The following is a 23,517-nucleotide window of genomic DNA, read 5'->3' as shown; positions in this document are numbered from 1 at the left end:
ACCAGTATTGAGAAATTGATGCGTATAAATAATCATATAAGTTAAAATTTCTTTATTTTTCATTCTTTCACTTACTAAATATTCTATTTATATAAAATGTAAATTGCTAAATCATATATATATATATATATATATATATATATTTTTTTTTTATTTATTGCTTTCTTCTCTTTTTTCTTAATTTTTATTTTGTAATGACACATACACGTATATGTATACACATAAATACTACAAATATATTTCAAAGAATTACGTTTCCAAATTATAATAAATCTCATTTATTTATCTTCTCTTTTATCTACGGATTCGTTATTCGATTAAAAAAAAAGTGATGGCTTAAGAAATATATGAAAAAGTTTTGTTCGAAAAATTAGTAGAAAAAAAATGTAGGGAATCCAGGACACTCTGTACGTGTACCAGATACTAAACTAGTAACGGACAGGGCTCGAGGTTGGCTTCGTTCGATGCGTTCGTTACTTTCTTCTAACGCGCTACAGAGTAATCCCGTTAACTCTATTGTGAACAAATTCGTTATCAAAACCGGGCGACGCAACGCAGGTTCACGAGTATTCAGATCGATAGTAGTAGTTTGTTATGCGCGAATATAACGGAACAAGAGATATCGAGAGGTATCGAACGGCGGAATGCACTCGCTTCGAAGGTATTTACTCATAAAACTGCAACGCGATATCCACGAAATTAATTAATTATCGGAATTTGAGTCGGGGGAGGAGACACTGCGTAGAACTGCGCCCACGTAGCCAGAGGGCGATGTGGAAAATTCCACTGCAAATTTTGGAATTTATTTTAACGAGATTATACAAATATCCGGGGCCGCGAATTATTCGCTGCTGTAAAAATTCAACATTCAACGTTGCAATCTTTACTTTTCAATGTAATACGATACGATGTGATGCGCGTGCTAATAGAATACGAGATCTTTATCCGATAATAGCGATAGATTGTGTAAACATTGAAAAAAAAAAAAAAAAAAAAAAAACATCAAATACATGAGAACGCGTGTGTAATTATATATCAATTAGATTATTTATTGTACGAGCTAGACGGAACTACGGAATATACGCTGAATTAATGCGATATTAAAACAGGATCGCGCCGAAATAAGAAACAGAACTACCACATCCGCTTCGCGTGCCACATCCGTTTGATAACGATTAGATGCCCGCGTTATAATTGCGCGCGTCTTGCGCCAGTCGTTCGCGAGTATTATGAGAATCACGAGTCCGTGATTACTTTGCGCCGTTGACACGAAAGGGAAGATGACGATGGAGGAATGCGATCCGGATCACATCGCGCTCGTATTAGCAATCGAGAACGGCGAGTTTGATCGGGCGATCCAGATTTTGGCGCGCGACAGTCAAAACAGATACGCTTGTCCGGTAGGTGCTCTCCAAGTGACAGCTCTGCACGTGGCCGCGTGGCAAGGGAGGATAGATCTGTTGGATCGACTGTACGAGAAGGGTGCTCGCGTAAACGACGTGGATAAAATCGGCAGATGCGCTCTTTACTACGCGGCGCATCACGATAATGTCGACGTGACGGAGTGGCTTCTCCGGCGGGGAGGATACGTCAACGCCAAAGTCGGAATCTATTCGTGTACCAAGGGCGTCCCGTATACTTCGCTGACAAAATCTTGTTTCGTCGGAAGAAAAGTTTGTCTCGCGAGAATAATTATGAAAATTTGCTTAAGCTCGATTTAAAGAAAAAAAAAATTTTCCCGCCTTCCTTCCCTTTCGTCGTTTCAGTTGCCGTTACCCGTGTGCTGGGGAAGGACACCATTACACCAGGCGGTGAAGAACAATCGTGCCGACGTCGTACGCGTTTTGGTGGAACACGGCGCGGACGTAAACGCTAAGGACGAGCGCCTCATCACTCCGTTGCTCCTGGCGGGGAGCGCGGTGAATCGCGATGACCTCAAGGAGATGACTAAGTTCGTGGAGATCGTCAAGATTCTAGCTGCCGCGAAAGTCTTTGTCAACATTATTCATCCAGACACGGGTATTATTGGCCAATCGAGCGTTACGCAAAAGAATCGCGTTATGTGTCATCGTCGCGGTTTTACAGCTCAATTGCAAATTCGTCAGCGTTGAAAAAAAAACTCCCGACAATTTCACACATCTGTATACATATATATACGTTTCTATTATTCGAGTTCACAATTATGCTCAACCGCGACAGGTACCACGGCGTTGCATCACGCGGCGATGCTGGGCAGCGCAGAAGCAACCAAGATATTACTGTCAAACGGCGCGTGGCCGATGTACAAATGCAAGAGCTCCGGAAGCACGCCGCTTCATATTGTCGCGAGTACAGGGAGCACGGAGACGCTGATGGTTCTACTCGAGGCAATGCTGCCACATAACATTGACACTCGCGATCAGGTTGATTTTATCAGATGCTACTTCTAACTTGAGACGAACAAACGAAATTGCACTGAGATGGACAAACGAAGTGACACTTGTTCCCTTTGCTTAGATCAATCGCACCGCTCTTCACAGAGCATCCTACCGGGGTCATCGCCAATGTGTACGAGCCTTGCTCGAGCACGGAGCTAGCTTAGCCGCGACGACCAAGACTGGCATCACCGTCGTTGATGCCATATTCGCTCACATCCCGCGACCATTGGCCTTTATAACGGAAATTCTGGATTCGTGTGTACGGACGACCAATAATTCTTCTCTGGAGACATACGACAATGTAAGAATTGTTTTACGTCGGATAGTGACAGATATATTGTACTTTAAATCTTATTCTAATATATTGCCAATTGCCATTATTAAGTTTTGAATGGGATGTTTCTGTTAAAGATCACTGTCGACTTTGGTATATTGGCTCCGAAGCACCAGATGCAAATGGCAGTAGTCACGGCTGTTATAGCCGCAGCTTCGGATATAACGCAACTGGTGATATTACAGCATCCACTTGTGGAGACGTTCCTCAGACTCAAGTGGGCGAGATTAAGAATACTCTTTTTCTTTCTTATGCTCATACACTTGTTCTTCGTCATTTCCCTCTCAATGTATGCCGTAATGTTTGTACGAGACGATACTGACCACGTAGTGACTCGAAGAATTCTCGCGATCTGTTCCTGTTTTCTACTATTTCACAATATGATTCAAGTTTTACTAGAACCCAAGTAAATATACGTTCAAATAATTAAAATTTGCTGCAGGAAAAGTACCTTAAAATCGACATACCCCATTTCTTAGCAATTAAGCGCTGCATTTTATTAGAACTAATATAAATTTGATTCGTTTAGTTGGTTTATTTACAAATCCGTTCACGCTAAATCAACTTGTATCGAGAATTTTTAAAATTCAAAAAAAAATTATAAAAATTTATTTTTCTTTGCGAATTTTTTACTTTGGTCAATTATGCATTCTAAATAGTGATAATAATAGAATATATCCTCTTTAATAATTGTGTTATTCTATGTGTGTGTGTATGTTGTGTTAAATTTCTAAATTTATTTTATTTTTATCTTTAGTTTTATCATAATTTTTACAATTATAATTTTTGGTGTTTAATGATACAAATTTTTTTGCTTTTAAAAAAATCATTTGCCAAAAAAAAAAAAAAAAGCAAAACAAAATAATTTGAAAACGCAATATCAATATCAAAACTATTTGATATTTGAATCTGATAGGAAACAGTTTATATAATAAAAATATCTGTAAATATAAATTTTTATTTTACACTTTCAACTAGAGTTTAAAAATAAAATCGTATGTCGATTTTAGTATCTTTTCTCTATGGTTTTGAATGTTGCAATTAACCTATTATATATTAATTATATGTTTTCAAACATTTCAGACATTATTTAAGGCAACTCGAAACATGGTTATCATTCATATGCGCTACGCTATCGTTGGTGACATCGGCAGCAGTCGAGTTCGCAAAGTGTCCGAAGGAAGAAATTGAGTCTCGTCATTGCGCGCACTGGGTATTACATTCCATCAGCATCGCAATCTTACTTAGCTGGATGCAAATGATGCTATTAATCGGTCGAGTTCCAATGTGGGGTTATTACGCGCTCATGTTCTCCACAGTGTTGAAGAACATTCTGAAGGTTAGCTAAAGTAGCTAGTGCAATGCTTTTCATATATTCCGTGGAATAAAATAATTATAATTATAATTAGATTTATGTTTTTTAGGAAAAATTTGTCAAAGTTATCAAAAATTGCCTTTTTTCTAAAATTATCGCAAATTGATTTATATAATACTGGGAAATAATATGTTGTAATATGTAACCAATCGCGTAAATCGAAACTGATGGTTCGCGCTTCCTACGACCAACTCTTCAACTATGAGCACGGTTAAAAAACAGAGAGAAGACGAATGTATATAGACTCGAAAGTCGACGATACACATCCCATCGAGAGCCCCTTGCCGCACACCACCCTCGCGATTTTAATGACGTGCATCCGGGGCTTTTTACTCCCTTTCAGGTTCTCCTGGCGTTCGGCTACCTGATTGTCGGATTCGCGTTGAGCTTTGCCGTTTTGTTTCACGGGAACGATCAGTTTCGCGATTTCTGGAGAGCCGTCGTGAGGACCGTGGTAATGATGATGGGTGAGTACGAGTACGAGGAGTTGTTCACCGCTGAGAAGAGTACTTTCCTACCGGTCACAAGCAGAATCGTGTTCTTCGTCTTTATCATGCTCGCCAGTATCGTCCTGATCAACCTTATGATCGGTCTGGCGGTCAACGACATTCAAGGACTCGAGAGAGAGGTAGGAATCGAATTCAGAAACTGAAATCTCTTTCTTTTTTTCTACACGCTTTTATTTACAAAAAAATATATATATCTTAAATTACCGATACACAATTCGATATGCAATTAAATATTTAATTAACCATAATAATCAGAGAAATTAACGTTCAGGGTCACATACGCCGATTATTGAAACAAGCAGAATTTGTCGCGCACTTGGAGAGAGTGACATCACACCGAATCTTTCGCAGCAATTGGCTACATCCTCGCTTAAGAATACTTCTACACTCTAGACGTGACATTCCCACAAAAATTACACTCTTCTCGCGTGAAAATTATTTTCATCACGTGAGTCATCTTACAGAGTCGCCTCCCAAGATTCCTGCCGATCTACTAGAAGCTTTATTTCTATTAGCCACCAAGACATTCTACAAGAATGATAAGTATGCATTACGCAATTAAAATGATAAAAATGCATTCTCTCGTACTTTAGCATCAAAGATTAAAATTAAAAATCTTGCTAATGCGATAACGTATTATTTTTCTAGTTTGACAGGTAAAAATACAGAGACTGGGGATGCGAAACTGACTTCTGTATTATCCAATTTAGAGGAACAAATCCAAGAATTAAAAGCATATTGTTATCACAATTTGACGAGCCGGAGAGCGTCGAAACGGTGTGAATTCAAAAGAAAGTCTATACAAAGAAAATTATAAATTCTCGGCGTACATGTACAACATTGCAATTATTCGTCAATGTGATAAACGCGTATTAATCCGGCAGCAGCGTTATTACAAGTATTCATGAAATCGAATGTAATAGAAAGTTTCGCTTTACTTTAGCGATATATTAAATATAGTATAAAATGAGTGCTTTTTTTTATAATAACAAAAGAATTATATAAAAAAATAAAAAAGCGAAATACACTTGTGCGTATATGCAACACCGAAGCATAACACGGTAAGTCAGTGATCCACCTTGCCTTTTCAGCTAAAGAGATTTAATACAGAGACACACGCAAATGCCGCACAGATGTCACCACAAAACTGGTTTGCGTTTCCGCAACCGCAAGTGACAGAATCGCGTTCCATTTCCGCGCGTCGATTATTTTAAAATGAATTTAAATCCACTCGGGATTTAAGAGTCACTAAATTTTTATATTCCAAACCACATTGTCAGCTACGCGCGTGGATGCTTCTGCTTTTTATTACCCCGCGATATGTTTCGCGGCGTGGCACTAAAGATAAAGAGAGCTCGGGGAGTAGTTTCGCTGAAATTAGCAACAATCAGGCAAGATTTACGCGTAGTGACCGATGAGGCTGAATTACGTGGTAATTAATGATATTTACGGTAGTACGTAAAACGCAGGCTAGAGATTGTCGTAGAACCTCGAACGCGACACGCATAGCCGTATCTCTGAATATATACGCCGGTATTAAAGATCTCTTTTTTTTTTTTTTTTTTTTTTTTTTTTTGTCAACCACGACGTGCGTTTAACTGGCGAGTTTTCGTGTGCGGGGTGCGGGTTTGCGTCTCCATATATCCGGCTGCTAAATGGCCGCACATAGTACCCGGCGATATGCAACGACGGCTGAGAATCGCGCGGCCGAAAAATATTGCGGAGCATAAATTATAAGCCGGATAAGTATATTTGCGAAATGCAGCGTGTAGGTATACGCTCTTTTTCCAACGGTACACATCGTATCGCGGCGGCAAACTGCCACCGCAAAATCCTCGTGCAATTTCGCTGCCTTACTCATTTCTGGTATTTCCTTTTTTTAAATTTTTTTATAGCGCATCGAGATAATTTTGTAGAATTCCTACATCGATGATACGAACAAGGAAAATCTAGCCGCGTAAAAGATGTTACGAAATTTTATTTTATCTATAATCATATGTATATTTATATGTATATATAAATATATAGATTTAGATTTAGATACTTTTAATTAAAATTATGTTTTGTGATAATGAAGATATCATTGATTTCATTGTATGTATAGAATAAACTGCAATAAACGAAATTAAGCTGAAGGATTTTTAAATGGTAAGAATATTTTTAAAACCAATCATGTAACACGTTGTACATAATATATTTGCTGCGTTCGTAAAGTTTGCATGATAGACCAATTTAAAAAATGTTATTAAATATAAAAAGATTGCTCACACATACATACATACATACATAATAAAATTTAGTTTAGCCAACGGTTTAAAAGGGAACAACGGTAGAGCAAAAAGCGGGAGTCGAAAAACTCGCTTGAAGAGACTTGCGAAAGTGCAGGCGACTCTCTCGTGCACCGATGCGAATTTAGATGCTTTCATGATGTATTAAATTCGCTTCGTACGTCGCAGTTCTGTATACGTTTCAACGGCACAATTTCGGACTGTCGTCGTAATTTCGGGAACACGCTGTTCGCTTCTCGATTTTGCACCGCCAGAGAAAACACGGGGCTATCCCGTATTTCCCCTTTCAATGTCAGTTCGTACATAATTTTCACGTATTCAAAACGTGGACGCGCAAGCTCTCCGCGAATTACAGAATAAAAATATACGTACACGAAAATGTATATATATATATATATATATATATATATACATATATGTGTGTACGATAAAATATTCTTTTCTTTCTCTCTTTACCGCGGGCACAAGTCGCAAATGGAAAAAGAAACGAACGATTCGGTAAAATCACGCTGTGAGCGAAAAGAAATGCCATAATATTTCTAAAATATATGTTCTTTTGAAGAAACTAATTTCTGAATTTTTCTAACAGTCCACGAAATTTAAAATAGCTTCTATCGCTCATCTTCACCGAATGTAAAAGTTTTTGTACTATTTAAGATAATAATAAGAAATCACGTATATTATGGATCTGTTCGGTAGGGCTAATTATCCCCTCAAGAATATATTAATTAAACGCTGAAATTGGTTACACAACGGACGGTAGCGGACACATAAATTATCATAAATTACTGCGTTCTTCCGCTGCTATGAAGAAATCACATGCGCACCTGCTCTAATGGGCTTCGCACACAGTGTTCGCCCATAGAAGCACGCTTCGCACAAATGCTCGCGCCCGAGAATAAATTCATCGCGACTCGGCCATCTTTTCGCGTGCAATAAATATACACAAATATATACAAATAACTAGATATACATAAATAAATCCGATAAATTTCGAATCGATGATTCGATTCGATTCAATGAGATTTTTGGCTAGATTTGGGGCTAGAAGAAAGCTTTCAACGCGAATAAACGCGTTAATCGACGACGAGCATAGTTGTTGCCGCTGCGTCACTCGAGAATAAATAAACAAAAAGAGAGAAGGGTCATTTGGATTTTTCCTACCTTTTATCAAATGCGGGATATAAATTCGTCAAGAGGCAGGTTCACACATGGACGGTGACTCCGGGAACGTTGTTCGCAAAGGAGGAAAGGAGCGCGATCCTCCTTCTCTTTCTCATCAACGGTGATAATAATAATACAACACGACGACGACAATAATAACAACGCGACAACACAACGTTGGCGGTTCGCGCAGTGGCGTCGGAGTAAAGACGGCGCCGGAATCGGGCGAGATCGGGTACTCTCGGCCGAGATCGGCTCGCCGCCTTGCCTGCCATGACTGGCCGAGCGCGGCGTCGCGGGGGAGCGAGATGGCGCGTCGGTGAGGGAAACCGCCGCGGTGAATCCGGCGTCGTGATTGGTCGCCGCGTGGGAGAGCCGCCCGTTCGAGCTCACCGTCGCCGGCAGTCGGCACCGAGTATTCAAGTCGAGCGCGTCGAGGCATTCGGAGTCGCGGTGAGAGAGAGAATTGTACATATACGTATATATAGATATATATATACACTTATATATATATATATACATAAATACAAAGAGAAGACACGCAATCTCTCGTAAACGTCACTCGTTAAAACGTATACGGGCACGATGGCCGCCCGGCGCGTGTACCGTTCGCAACAAAAACAACAACAACAACAACAACAGTGCCGTACCTGTCATCGTCGTCATAATCGTCAACATCATCGCAGCGTCGCACTTGTCGTGCGTCGTCGTCCGCTCGCGGAATCGTCGCGACCGCCGTCCCTGGCGTGCGGATACGCTAGTACGCGCGGACTGTCGTCGCGGTGCGCGTATTGAAGAGTATCGTGTACCCGACTAACGTCACCACGGAAAGAGAGAAAATCGAAAGCGAGGAAGCGGTAACAGCGAGAGCGAAAAGGACAACGCGCTCTTCGCTCCGCTGTAAACTCAGAGCATTAATACGGTCTGCCTTCTACATACCATCTCTACCTCTGTGCTCGTGTCTACCGCCTCTTTTTCTTCTATATATATATATATATATATCTATCTATCTCTTTTCTCGTCCTACGCTCCTCCTCGCGCGGTTATTGCGGCAATCTTCCCACGCATATCTCCCTCTCTCTTTCTCTCTCTTTCTCCGGCGACGACGACCGGAAATTAAACTCGCGCGCGAAAAGCGCATCTCGTTCCGTCGGTAAGACGTTGCCCGTCTCCGCGCGGATTGTGTTCTGACTCAAAGTGCGTCGCGTCGCGCTCAAGTCGCAAGTTACCGCGTTCCGGGGGCGGGGGGGGGGGAGGGGTGTACCGAGCAGGTAGCGAATTTATTGTTTCTCTCGCGACAAGTAGTGCGGCCTAACCTCGTCGCGCCGTCGACAGTGAACGGTTTTTCTGTGCTACGGAATTGCGCGTTGCACGCAGTGTGAAATTGGCTCGGGTCTCGCCCACAGCGTGGGACACGAATCGAACAGCAGTGTGAACACAGAGTGATTCGGGTTTTCCTGATAAAAAGTGCGAATAAATTTCATTGTTGCGTCGCGCTACGTCGTAATTTCCAAGCTTGCGACGACTTGGAAAGGACAGCGGTTCTCGGATTCCCCTGCAACGCCGCCGAATCGACGAAACGAGAGACGACACGCCTCTTTCCTTTTCTCGCTGCATCAGACTAGTCGATAAGGACTACGAGAGAAAACCGGGGAGACGGTGGCCGTCGCTCGCGTGCCCGCAATAATGCCGCACGTGAGCAGCAGCGGCGACGGCGGCGACGAGCTCGCCACCGAGGACGAGATCAAGCTTTACAAACATGAGGGCGAGGAAGATAAGACGTCCTCGGAGAATCTCACCGAGGACAAGAGCGACCTCATCGACCTTACCGAATCCGAGGTGCGTCAAAAAATATCTCTCTTTCGTCACGCATTTACTTCCTCTTTCCTCCTCGTCGTATTTCCTCGTGTATTCTATCCGCTCTTTCGATATATATATATATATATATATATATATATATATACTTTTTTAAATATGTACACCACCTGTCCCTGTAGGACATTGAGTATTAAGTGCATCTCATGTTTTGCAGGAAAAAGTTGCACTCGCCGGCGGAAGCTACGCAACGACGGGAAAAACGTCGACAAGATCCGACCTTAGCCCTGTTTTCGGTAAGTCCTCTCGAAATCTTTCACGAAACTCGCAAGCGTCGACGCTTGCATTTTTTAACTACTTAAGTTATCTCTATCGTTATCGCGCTCTGCTATGTAACCGCAGAGCGTTATACATTTTCCGTCGCGTACAGTTGTTGGATGCTCGTAAAAGGGGAAAAAAAAAAAAAAAAAAAAAATGCAACCACGCAAGATGAATCACTTTTGTCGCGGAGAGTCAGCCTTTCGGTATGTCGCGAACGCGGGAAATCCGTATCGACGCGAAATTTCGTCGCGTGAGTTTAATTATTCGTTAGCCTGCCTCTCGTAATCCAACCGAGTAAACGGGATCGATACACGGATTCGTCGTGGTAAACAGCTGGCTAAAGGCTCATTTAAACGAAAATAATGCTCGCAGTTAAGAAACGATTAACTTTACGAGGCGCGTTGATGTTACAAAACGCTCTTTATTGTTAGTCAAGCTTCCTGCCTAAAAGCACCATCTTTTTTTCAACCAGGTATCCGTTCAATATCGACGCGTTCGCAAAGCAGGTCGTCAGCATATCGCGTCATAAATAAAGTAACGCTGTTCGGAAGTTGGAAACAATACCGTCTAACTAGGCTATGCGAGGCGAGAAAATATCATGGTTGAGATCGATCGATTTCTCGCAGGGCGATACGAGGAAATTAAATAATGAACTTTCAGTGGCGTCGTTTCTCAACGGTATCTCCGCACCTACAGATGCCTATCTCTCTCTCTCTCTCTCTCTCTCCCTCTCGCGCGCGCGCTTAGATTAACGTCATTCGAAATCGATCGCGGGCACGATAAGTGCTCCGGTCTCTCATAGCCGCTTTCACGGTCCGATGATAATCGCGTCTGTGTGCGTCGGCCGGAGAAAATGTGTGACTCGGATTCCCGGTTGTGTCCAGCCGCCACGGCGCTCCTATTAATTTCCTCGCCATTACGCCGCATTACGTTGCACGTCGTCGAGAGCGTCTTCTACGTCGTCGTCATCGACGGCCTTATTGCCCACATTCTACCGCCACAATAATCGCCCGAGGCAATGACGACAATGACACTTGGACAATTCTATGCGATTGCGAGAGAAAGAGAGAAAGAGAGAGAGAGAGAGAGTTGCTCCCCTATTGACACGATGTTGATAGCAGCTACTTGATAAGCTGTCTGGAATGGCATCCTCCTTCCTTCTTGTAAAGATTCGTGTGAGCGATTACGAAATTTGGATATAAACAAATTTGTTATAAGAGTACACACAAGATATCAAGAATTGTCTTTGATGTTTAAAATGACTATTTTTTTTATCTAGGAGAGTTCATTACAGTACGTACGTCATGCTTTTTATCTCATCTTTTGTCATTGGCGATTATTTTTTGGTCAGAATATTTTTTATTCACGTCTTGGAATATACGTTAAGGTTGCGGCGTAATCAAAATGATATTTCATGAAATATATCGAGATAATATTCATGGTTCATAGTTTTTTTATTTGAAAGTGAATAGTGCTCGCGAGACGCGATAACATCATTGGGTTCGCAGAAAGACTGGACTAACGTAAACAATGCGCGGTGTCTCTGCCTTTCGTGATTTTTTTCCGGGAAATAAAACGTCGACGATCGAGAAGATTGTCACGGGTCTCTTGCCTCCGATATCGTTTACGGATTTTTAAAATTAGCGTGTATTTCTCTCGACCTGAAAAGTCCTGTTAACTTTTTACGGTCAATTACATTGAAACTGTCATAATGCTTAAGATGTGTGAAACAAAGATTTATGATATCTAACTTTTTATTTTAAAGAGATACATCTCGTTATTTCAAGAAATATCACGAGGTCAGAGTTTCCTAATTTTTCGGATAGGTATTTCTCATCTTCATTTATCTCATACCAAAGTTTTCAATGCCTTTTCGTGTCTTTTAAAAGTTTCGAGGTTGAATTTTTTTTTATATCGAACGAATTTTACAAGGACAGATTCGTTCCGAACAAATCGTTCTGACACGTCAGTAACGTATACAATGAGATGCGTGCCTGACGTTCTCGTTGGCCGGTTCTTTCTCTTCCCTGCCAGACTTTGTCACTGACAAATCGATGTCGCGCTACCGCGCACGCTGTCATGCTGTTGCCAAAACATTTTAATGAGTTAACATGGCTGCACGTCTTCCGATACGTTGTCTCTTGTTTGAGATGTTGCAGGCGCGATTACGGCATGTGTGTGCACGCGTATATGTATGTATGTATTATTATCGAATATACACCGGAAACTTTCCGGCTCTTTTAAAAATATCTCCGGATATTATCGAACGCGAAGGCAGCTTACGCAATTAAACGAAATATATAATCTCTTAATAATCGTCGCCTATTATATCGTATTTTCTAAAATATATTAATAAACAATCGCGATTTATTTATTTTATAAATCTTATATTAAATGGTTGTAGTTTCCATTGACTGAATCGTCTCCACCGTTCATGAATCACTTTCGCTTTATGTATTGATATGCGAGGATGCACACAAATGGGATGGGAAAGAAGGAATCGTTGCACTCTCTCCGTCAGAAAACGTGCAAAACGTTACGTCTGGATCCGTTGTAATCGCTTAAGTGGTTAATTATGGCTCTTCGAGGAAGGCCGCGCGCGCGCCAAGCTAAAGCGGAATTAATCTTGGCATCGGCTGACTTCAGTAGAGCTGTTTCTCGTGTTTCTTTTTTTTTTTTTTTTTTTTTTCATCATATACATATACGAAAACTAGTTATTCAGATATATGACGAGTAAGAGGAGAAAGAGAGAGAGAGAGAGAGAGAGAGAGAGAGAAATATTGCGTGTAACATGTTACGTTCTGACATTATTTTCAACCAAACGTTGATATACAATACAATACGTGTATCAATTCTTCATACATCGAAATCTCTTGTTTTCCTATCAAACATATATAGTTTTGTTTTTTATGAAACGTAATAGTTTACGCGTTTATGATTATAAAACCACAATACGAAACAAAAGGGAAATATTTGTATAAAGGCATCCGCATTTTTATATTTAAATTCCTGTTGCACACAACACGGTACCTATACTTCTGTGATAATCCGATGGCATTGCCTGCGTCGGTTACCAGGGATGATACTAACATAATATTGCAAAACGCTATACTCGGCATATTCCTTTTCATACATCGCTACCCTCTCTTTACATGCTATACTCGTTTTCAATAATATCGTGCACTTGGTTGCTATTTATATTGGCTTATTATGTTTTCGTAGGCGACATCCTCGTTACATTTCCTTACGGAAACGTTGCCTGGATAAAGTCGAAGAGAACTGTCAGATTTCGCGATGCGTATGGTTAATTATCGCAAGCGTTTGTCGCTCTCGAAGCACAAGATAATTACCGAAATTTCGCCATTTAGGTAGAACAAAGTGTCGCGCGAGCGAAAAGTTGTCTTAAGCGGTTGTCAAATCGGGAAATGAAAGTCAGCAGAGCGCGAGATATGTTCGGTATAGAGTCTCGTGTATGCGAAGTTATAGCAGTGATCGAATGACTAGCCGCCGGTGCTTTTACTGCAAGCTCGACCTCTCGAGAGTGAGATCATAAACGTTGCGACGTATATTTGAATGTACGACGGTAGTTTGAGCTCGAATGATCGTGGAATGTCCTATGCGCAAACTTTCTTTTACTTTTCGCGTTTGTACGAAGTTAAAGCGCGTGCCAATAGCACCAAAGTGTTACCAGAAGCTATATTTTTTAATTGTAGCTTTTTTTTAATCAAAATTATTATACGATAGTTTTAGATTCTACAAAGTTGGAGAAAAAGTATTAAAACTGACATAAGTTTGTTTCTGAACTGTCACTGTAGTTCCTAGTTTAAAGTAAAAATTTATACTACAGATTACACTCACTATCAGACTGTCTATAATTTTAATAACATTATTTTGAAATAATGGTAAATCGTTTTTTTTTTTTGTTTTTTTTTTTGGAAAGCGAATCAAAATTCAAGTCTGAGAAATTGATAAAACTAACATGTTTACTGAAAATATGAGTAATACGTAGTAAAAATCATAGAAAAGATACGCCGTTATTTAGATAATGTAATTAAATTATATAAAGTATATAAAGTAATTATTTATCTTTTTTTTTTTTTTGTCAGATTAATATTAAGTGCTGAGTGACTAAACTTGAATATTGAAAGAATATGGCATAAATTCGACGTTCCATGCATTCTTCTTGATGTGTAAAATAATTGCGATAGCTACCTACACATTCGCAATTTCTTCCGGCAGTGCGTACATACATGGGTACTCGCAAAAGCGTGCCTTTCGATACACATAGTTTGTCGTTGCTCGGAAACCGCCTCCGCGCGTCCGGATTGCATTGCGGCGCGCTTCGAAGCTCGAGAGAGAGAGAGAGAGAGAGAGAGCCAGAAACGATGTGTCTCGTTGTGCGAAGTAATTGACGAGTTCGCGTGTAGGCGGTCGGGCGCCTAGATCGCCTCGAGCGTACCATAGGCTTATCCTTAGAGACGAAAAACGAAATGAAACGAAACGAGCAGCCCTGACGGAGGAGAAGGAGAGGTCTTCTCCTCGCGAAGGAGAGGCGTAGAAAACGTGGCGAGAGAAACCGAGACGATACGAGAGAATAAGAAAGAGAGAAAGAGAGAGAGAGAGAGAGAGAGAGAGAGAAAGAGAGAGAGAGAGTGAGGGGGGAGAGGAGAGGAGAGACCCCGCTGCTGCATCACCCTGAACTTGCCCGAATACCTTCCCTCCGAACCGTACGATGTGTATCCGCTCACCAATGCACATGGCACCCAAGCGAGTTCTCTCTCTTCTCTCTCTTTCTCGCTTGTTCTCTCCTCTTCACGCCTGCCTTGTATCGCTCGTTCGATTTCCGTCTCTCTTGGTTCTCTCGTTCTCTACGGCATCTCTCGCGGTTCCTCTCGCTCTCGTTCCCCTCGGTATCCTTCCTTTTCTCTCCTCTCTTTTACTCCGTCTTCTCTCGGAGCTAACCCACCCATTTCTTACGCTCCGCAGCATATACCGGGTATGTCGAGATGCCCGTGACAGTTCTGTCGCGAAAGGAACTCGTGGAATTTCAGGCGAACGTGATAACAGGATCGTTTAGACAGTAAGGAAAGTTCTGAGAAGCGATTATCTTGTATATCTCACTGCATATCGGAAACTTGTACTTTTTGAGTTTCTTTAAACATTTGGAAGTAGCTACAAAATGATACGACAAAACTAGTTGATTTTCCGTTTCTTTTTCTCTCATCTCACCGGATTATAAAATATATTTAAATTCTTTTTTTAATTTTAATTATAATTTGAAAAAAGAAAATTTCATTGTGTGGCGACTTTAATTGTCGGTAATTTTTCATGAAATTATTATTATTTTTTTAATTGAACAAATCATAGTCTGTTTAATTTTAAACGTGCTTTAAATTGTTTTATATATATCTCAAAATATTCAGGAAAGAATCCACTTGAAAAACAGATTTTTTTTATCAGAGATGTGTTCATGTAGATTATTTTAGATTATTTTAAAAGTATTATATTATTTTCAAATGTATTTCTTAATATTCAATTACATATTTACATAAATAAAATTAACATAGTATAAATACATAATAAAATATTTGTTTTAAATAGTCATTTTTGTAACAGTCATTTTTATTATCCTGTAAATAAATGTAGCAATTTTTTTCTTAAGTTGTACGCCTCCGTAGCAAAAATTTTATATTTTGACGTTTTAAAGCAAATACCATGTTACTTTTTACGACTGCATTATCTTTCACAATGCGGTCGAAAAAGTCCGTATTAATACGCTGTAAAATCTTTCCAATGCAAATAATCGTTATGAATAACTTGACCAAAATCTGCCGTAAAATCCGTGTGACGAAGCAATGCAAATTGATACACCCGGTATATAAGCACACGCTGGCTACAGTCAGCATTATACACCTACCTACCTACCTACCCTGACTCGCCTCTACCTACCTACCTACCTACCTACCTACCTACCTACCTACCTGCTCGCTAACGAGCCTACCTGCCGGACTTCTTGCATTCAGAGAGGCCATTCTAGAGGGAGAGACGAGAGAAAGAGCGAAGGTTCCGCCGCCCATGGTGCCTATCCCCATGGGTTCAGCAACTACACCCTGCGGTGGTGCTCGCGTCTTCTTTTATAAATGGTTAAACAAATTTCCCTTGCGAAGCACACAAGTCTTTCCCAGAAACAGATACGCGCGCGTCGAGACGAGAGGAGTGAGAGACTCTCAGAAAATATTTGTCCCACTAAACTATTCCTGATTCCATTGGTGTGGGCTCGTAATTTGTGACTCGAAAAGAAGCGAGATTTCGCTAAAATTCATGCACGATGTTCTATAATAAAGATATGTTTATACAAAATTGACATTATCTCAAATGTTTCGATTTTTTCTCTTTTTTTTTTTTTTAGAAATCTTCCTAAAAATATTATACAATATAATTAAATTTTGCAATTATCGATCGACCCTTGTTAAAGCGAGAATCTGCGCGAATCACAAAATTAATGCGATACTGATCGGCAGCTTATCAGATGTTGCGTCTCGCGGCTTTTCATCACGTATTTCATCATTTCGTATCTTATCGCATGACGAGTCGTCGATTCCCAAGAATTTCCGATTCGACGTCGTGATATCAAAGTATCGCTTAATGACGCAAACTTTTGACAGACGGTTGTATGGAGAAAATACCGGAAATTCTCGACCCGCGACACTTGAACTGCCGCGCATGTGATACATAGCTTTAATTCACGACGTCACGCGATGTCACGCGCAAAGTTTCTCTACTCGGATGAACTCGCGAGATTCCTCTCGCGAATCGTGTTTGACGGAAATTAATAAGCGGCAGACTCACGAAATAAAAACGGGAGATGATCGTGCATTGACGCGTTGACAGATATTGATACAATAGCCTGTATTTTGAGCTCACATTTCGCTAAATGTGCTTCTAAATATGTTTTATATATGTGTTTGTATACTTATTGTTAGAGGCACATTTCGTGATTAATGTGAATGCACAAATATTTATTTAAAAATAGAAAATTGAAAAGACGTCTTATTCACCCAATGACATTTTATCCTTTAAATCGGAGAAATGTAAGAAAAAAATTTAAATAAAATGTATACGAATATAAGCTTTTACAACCTCTACGCAAACACGCCTTAAAATAATCACGCGGTCCAATCAACATAGATAACAAGATAAGCGCGAGTAAACTATCGAGCAAACTATACTTTTATATCGTTCCAATCGTCCTTCCTGTTCGAGGTTGAATTCACGTAAAAATGCAATTCTCTTTATTAGGAATATCTATCGGTCTCACTCATTTCTTTTTCTTTCAAACATGTTGTGCTTTTTTTATTTAACGAAAATCTCTCAAAGCTATAAAAAAAACTAAATCTTTCGAAAAGATAAAGGTCGAAGATTAAAGTTTTTAAACGTTGTATGCAATATGATATAAGTGATGAACAACGTGTGTGTCGATGATACTACCGAACGTGTTATCTTCGATATACGTTTAAAGTGTGATGTTTACGTTGCGTGAACACGAACACGCGAATACCTTGTTCGCGCGCGCGAGAGGAGTAAACCGCCGTTTAATAAAATAGCGTGATCCCGGTGACGCATGCTATCGTATATAACGCGCTGAAACGTTCGCCTACAGAGTACTTTGACGAGATTAATGCACATAAATGTAAACGACTCATTTATCGCGCTCGCTCCGGGCGAGATTAATAATCTTGCGGATTCGGTTAACGCATTGCAAAGTTTGATTTTGCAGATATAATTAACGATATATATATATATATATATATATATATATATATATACACGTTTTATTAACGCGTTTTTAAATTTATTTTCAAAAGGAGCGTCACACAGTTACAAATATATACGTAGCAAAATAGTATCACGAAATTATATAAATCTGTCTTTTTCGAATTGCATCTATATACGTCGAAAATATGCTGTACAAGCAGCATTTTTACAAATGAATTGCATTTTAGGGGCTGAAGTTTCTTTTGAAATGTAAGAATCCAAACGAAACTCGTCTCTACGTTAATGAGGTACAACATAAGCGTGCGATATTCTCGCTTCCGAATTTCGCGCTCTTGTCGCTTAAAATGCATTTTCGACGCGACGCTCTAACGAATATCACATGGCCCGTCCCGAAAAACCCGACTGGCAAAAGAATGAAAAAGCGGACGCATGTTAATAAGCTCGCCACCAAAATACCGGTTTTCCTTTCGAGACTCGTGCGGTTACGATTCAGGTTTGCCCGCACGTTTCCGAGAGCCTGGTCGAACCGATTTTCGTCAAACAAAGTCGTTGGGCCGTACGACTCTCGAGTCAATTAACGCCAAGAGACCGTCGTCCTCGTCCTCGTCTTCGTCCTCGTCGTCGTCGTCGTCGTCGTCGTCGTCGTCGTCGTCGTCGTCGTCGTCGTCGTCGTCGTCGTCGTCGAACTTGAGGTCTTCAGGTCTCGTTCAAAAGGAGGAAGAAAGGCCGGTTAAACGAGAACGGAGGGGGACGAAGGAATGCGCCTGTTTGATTAGTCTACGGCCGCTAATTATGTTATTTCTGTGAATGGAGTGGAAGCCACGAGGCAATCGCGATTAGAGCGATGTTTCCAAATTTTGTCCTCTGGTAAAAAAAATCATTTCAGAGTGATATGTTTGTTTTCATACAGAATAGAAAGAAAGAAAATACGTGAGAAATTAGTAAAGATAATAATAGCGAAATATAACTGACACCTCGCATAAGAGAAAAATAATCGGAATATAAATCACTAACGAGGATGCACGGAAAAACAAAGAGGAAGTGATTGAATTGATGAGAAAGGAAGAGAAAGTTTGCTTTATAGGAAAAAGGAGAGCGAGATAATAAAAAAGCAAGCGAATGATAGATTAGAGAACGGGAAAAAAAAAAGAGAGAATTGTCATGTATGCGTGTGTAAGATGAGTAAAGTCGAAGAAGATTCAAGAAAGACAACGAACGGAAAGAAAGAGAGTGAGGAAGCGAGATGAAAAGAAATGTTGACCGAAGAAGAGGAAAGAAAGAGAAGGAGTGAGAGAGAAGGAAAGATGGCAAACGAGGAGGCACGCACAACCGTCTGTGAGCCGAAGGTTAGCAATCTGCGTAGTGTTTTACGACAACTATAAATATGGCCGTAAAGCTCTTTGTTTAGAGCAGCTTGTCCGGCTTTTCGAAACTCTGCCCTTACTCGCCACCGTTCAACGGAGACTGTTTAGGTTGCAGAAAGTAGACGATCCACTACATCCAAACACGTCGGCTCGTTCATCCTACGAATGGACCATTCGTTTTTCGAAAGATCTTGAAGAGGGAAGGAGAGAGCGATGTACGGGTAGATCGGTCGATAAAAAATTTACGACTCTCTCTCTCTGCGTCTCTTGTCGGTTACTTTAGGAAGAATACCGGGACGCACGCGTCGCAGCATCTCCGAGAGATCGGAGACGCGGAAGACGATAGGATATTTGCACGTGAAAATGTCTGCCGTTCGATTAAAAAAAGGAAAAAGAGCATCACGGCGGTGGCATCTGCTAACCATATGCTGAGGCGACCGGGATCGGGATAGCAGGCTGTCACGCTAATGTCAGGTTAAGCGATGAGAATGATTTACAAGCGGCGAGTTCGAAAAGATATAGAGAGAGAGAGAGAGAGAGAGAGAGAGAGAGAGAGAGGAAGAAAGATGTAGATAGCGAGAGAGGAAAAGAAGAAAAGAATATTTCTTATTCGTTAGGACTCTTCTCTCCTTGCGCTTCGGTCTCTTCTTACGCATATAATTATAATTATCTTGGATTGACCACAATGCATCGACTACGCTAATAAATATTGCACGAGTTCTGACGCACCTGGACCACCGATCGGTTTCCTCGTGAAAGACTCGCTTTTGATCACGTAATTACCATCTCGCGTGGCCACGCGATCCTTGCGCCAGGAAGATGTAATGGATTTAAAAGGAGGAAGCGTCAAGCTTTTTGCGAAACTCGTTGTTGAGTCACGCCACGTACCGCAATGATATTACATCTTGTTTAGATCTAAAAATTTGCAAATATATTTTTAGAATACTATTATCATAATATATACTATAATATTATAAAAAATATACTTTGCTTTATTTTATTATTAATTAGATTACATAATTTGTGAAAAAAGTCGCGGGAAAAATAATTCAAATCTGAAAAACTCTCAAAGATCGATATTTAATATATTTATAAACGAATGTATAACTATAAGCGTTTGATGAGTTAATTAACCGAACCAAGTTCATATTAGCTATGTTAAAATGCATTCTTATATAATTAGCGAAGAAATAATATTCTTATTATTCTTTCAGAAATCTATGTCACCCATACACATATACATACACAGTTTTGATGTCTCTTTTATCTCAAATTGATCCATTGCTTTATCGTTTCTTTAGTACAAAGCAAATCTAGTCAACAGTAAATATTATGATCGTCATTAGTTTTAACCTGTGAAAGGAATTTCACTAATCTTCTTCCGACGACGGGCACGTGGAAGAGATGACAGGTACAGAGAAAGAGAGAAGTCGAGAAAGGCAAGGAGGGCCGATCAATCGGCTCTCCGCTATTCGCCGGTGAGCTAACTAAGGCTAAATAAGGCAGTCGGCCAGTCTCCGTAAATAATTGTATCTCGTAAAGCGACTAGGTAACTGAGGATTTATATGGGCGTAGCCGACGGGGCCGACACTTGCTACTTCGGTACACTACACTACGGCGTATAACAACCTTCGTTCTCCTCCTATCTCTTTCTTACCGCGCTTCTTCTCTTTTTCTTTCCCTCTTCCGTCTCTCCTTTTTCCTTTCTTCGAACGGACGTAACCTGCAAGTACCATAGTGGCGCACACGTGGCAAGAGAGACGATAACCGTGGGGACCGTGTCTCCTCTCCATCTTCTCCTCCTCCTCCTCCTCCTCCTCCTCCTCCTTCGTCTCTCTGGTGGTCAATGTTGTATCGGAGACGCGGACCTTTCAAAGGCTTAACTTCAGTCATGCAAATTAACCATCGAGATACCTCGAAGGTAGCCCATTACGCTCGCGACAATTCGTTTTTTTTTTTTTTTTTTTTTTTTTTTTTTTTTTTTTAATTGCTCTTCGTCACCGCATCGGACGGTTACGACCGTGAAAAATCGCGATGTGTGCCAACGACGAACGTGCGCCTCTCGTTTAACTCTTGAAAGACTGGCAAGGACGAAAAGCATGTGTAAAATATCTGTATGTCTGAATTACATATAATATCAAACAATCTTTCCTAAAGAATGGATTACACTTTTTTGGGCTTTTTTGCACATATATGATTGCATACTTTTATATGTCGCTTGTTTCATTTTACGCTTTGGCATTTACATTTTGATTTTCGTGACCTGTCAAAGAAAATTCTGTGAGATATTCGAGTGTGAACACGCTTTTTCTGACTCCGCTCATAGTCTCTTTCAATCTCTCGAGCGTAGGACGCGTATGTGAATTACTTTCGATAATGTTGAATGCGAGGGTGCCTCAAATACGACTTCTCTTTTGTCGTCACCGTCTATATTTTTTTTTTTTCTTTATCCCTGCATTTCCTCGTCGCGTCACGCGCGAAAGAAGTGGGATTCCGAGAAATTTTTTTTCTCCCCAACGGCCAAGGATTTAATGGAATTAAAAAGTTTCCGCGATCCACATCGCTGCACCCTTTACTCCCACGCGGCGCGAGGGACTCGGCATAAAAATAGCTTACGCGCGAAAAAGGAAAGCTCCGATCGCTGATCAACGATCTGGGAAATTAATTATCGTGCACGAAGAAACCTCGCGGAGATTATTAGTCACGGCTCGGCCGTAGTTATCGCCGTCGTTGCTCTAAAGAGGCTTTTGCGTGCGCTCGACGCGCGCCTGAGTCTCCGCTTATAGATACGCTAATCTTATCTCTCACCAAGATAGTGCACCGTGCCTACGATATAATTACCGGTTGATGCTTTTTTTTTTTTTTTTTTTTTTTTTGTTTTTCTCTCTACATAGTTTTATCTTTTTGCAATAAAAAGAGGCGTGAGTAGCTTTTGATGATTTCTCACCGTTTCCTGAATTAATTCAAACTATTCCGTACCATTGACAAGCTTTTTAACGTATTTATACACACAATTTTCTTCTACAAGGTACTTTTCTGTGAATCTTTCAAGAGCAATAAATATTACATCATTCTCCGCGCGCGAGACGTTATATGGTTAAGAGTTAAATAATAATAATCGGAATATCACATGCGGAATAACAATTAAGCTCTTGATCAAGTTAGTCGTATTTTCATATGGCGAGAAGACGTGCGACGCATGGAAATTCGTTCTGGCGGAAGTCACGCGTGCGAGTGATTCGTGTACACGTGATTGTCTATTTCGTACTTTTGATATCTTTAATTATATCTTTATTTTCTCCGCTATATTAGACATGTACAATATTTCTCATAATAAATAGTCGATTTATTTGTTATTTTTTTTTTTTTTTTTATTTTTTATATATATTGATACGTTACACTCTAGTATACGAAATACTTTAGATATTTTTAAATTTATGTATCTCTATGTTTTATTTAACGCGTAAATTTGACAACTCTAATATACTTTTTGTCGCGTACATTTCTCAGTTGTTGGTGCGACACCCTCGCGAGACTCATCTCAGCACGAGCTGGCCCCTAATTTGGGACTTTATCGTCCTGTTATCCTTGCGTCTTACGAGCTCCCTCTCTTTCTCCCTTTCTCGAACGTTCCGGTGTCACTGCGCTCGCTTCGCGTTTTCACCGTTCGTTGGACTCGCACTGCAACGGGAATGCACCGCGTGTCTCGCGCATACCATAGTGTAAAGGACCGGGAAACAAAGATAAATCGGGACGATGACGCAGGTAAAAAATAAGGTAGAAGAAAACAAAAATGAAAAAATACAAAATACGTCCAAAAATGCAGTATAGCCGGAAAATGAGCCATTTCTCGCGCAATAATAAGTAAAAAATATAGATTTTTTTTACAACGTTTTCTATTGAAAGAACAAAAGTAATTTTGATACTTTGAATATAACTTTCTTTTTTAATAATTTATTTTAAATTGTTTTACTAAATGGAGAATGTTGCATATTTTTTATTCAACTAATATCAATATATAATTATGTATCATATACATATTCATTGAGAGACAAATTCCAAGATATAAAAAATTATTTGAACTTGTTCCAGTCTAAAAAAATCATAAATATGCCATTAATCTTTTATATTTTAAGTTATTTGTTTCGAAAACA

General features: G+C 40.2%; 2 protein-coding genes across 3 annotated transcripts in view; both read left to right on the top strand.

Annotated features, from left to right (window-relative positions):
• Positions 1-1,227: 1,227 nt before the first annotated feature.
• Positions 1,228-6,588, top strand: LOC140675285 (transient receptor potential cation channel subfamily A member 1 homolog). The gene is made up of 9 exons (XM_072909624.1): positions 1,228-1,673; positions 1,767-2,019; positions 2,200-2,402; positions 2,497-2,718; positions 2,829-3,157; positions 3,835-4,090; positions 4,470-4,754; positions 4,907-5,178; positions 5,284-6,588. Exons 1-9 carry the CDS (start codon positions 1,281-1,283, stop codon positions 5,450-5,452), a joined length of 2,382 nt encoding a protein of 793 aa, XP_072765725.1. The 5' UTR covers positions 1,228-1,280; the 3' UTR covers positions 5,453-6,588.
• A 1,889-nt stretch (positions 6,589-8,477) lies between these two features.
• The window catches only part of LOC140675292 (protein pangolin, isoforms A/H/I/S), a 119,288-nt gene continuing 104,248 nt past the window's right edge, over positions 8,478-23,517 (top strand). The window contains exons 1-2 of one of the 2 annotated variants that reach the window (XM_072909638.1): positions 8,478-9,926; positions 10,120-10,198. In XM_072909638.1, the coding sequence (XP_072765739.1) occupies positions 9,774-9,926; positions 10,120-10,198 (232 nt within the window). In that variant the 5' untranslated portion in view covers positions 8,478-9,773. The remainder of the gene's footprint in view (positions 9,927-10,119; positions 10,199-23,517) is intronic. The other variant, XM_072909639.1, reaches the window with a different exon arrangement.

This window comes from Anoplolepis gracilipes, chromosome 17, assembly GCF_047496725.1.
Source record: "Anoplolepis gracilipes chromosome 17, ASM4749672v1, whole genome shotgun sequence".
NCBI lineage: Eukaryota > Metazoa > Arthropoda > Insecta > Hymenoptera > Formicidae > Anoplolepis > Anoplolepis gracilipes.
The sequence above is the reverse complement of the archived record's forward strand: the minus strand, read 5'-3'. Positions and strand labels throughout refer to the sequence as shown.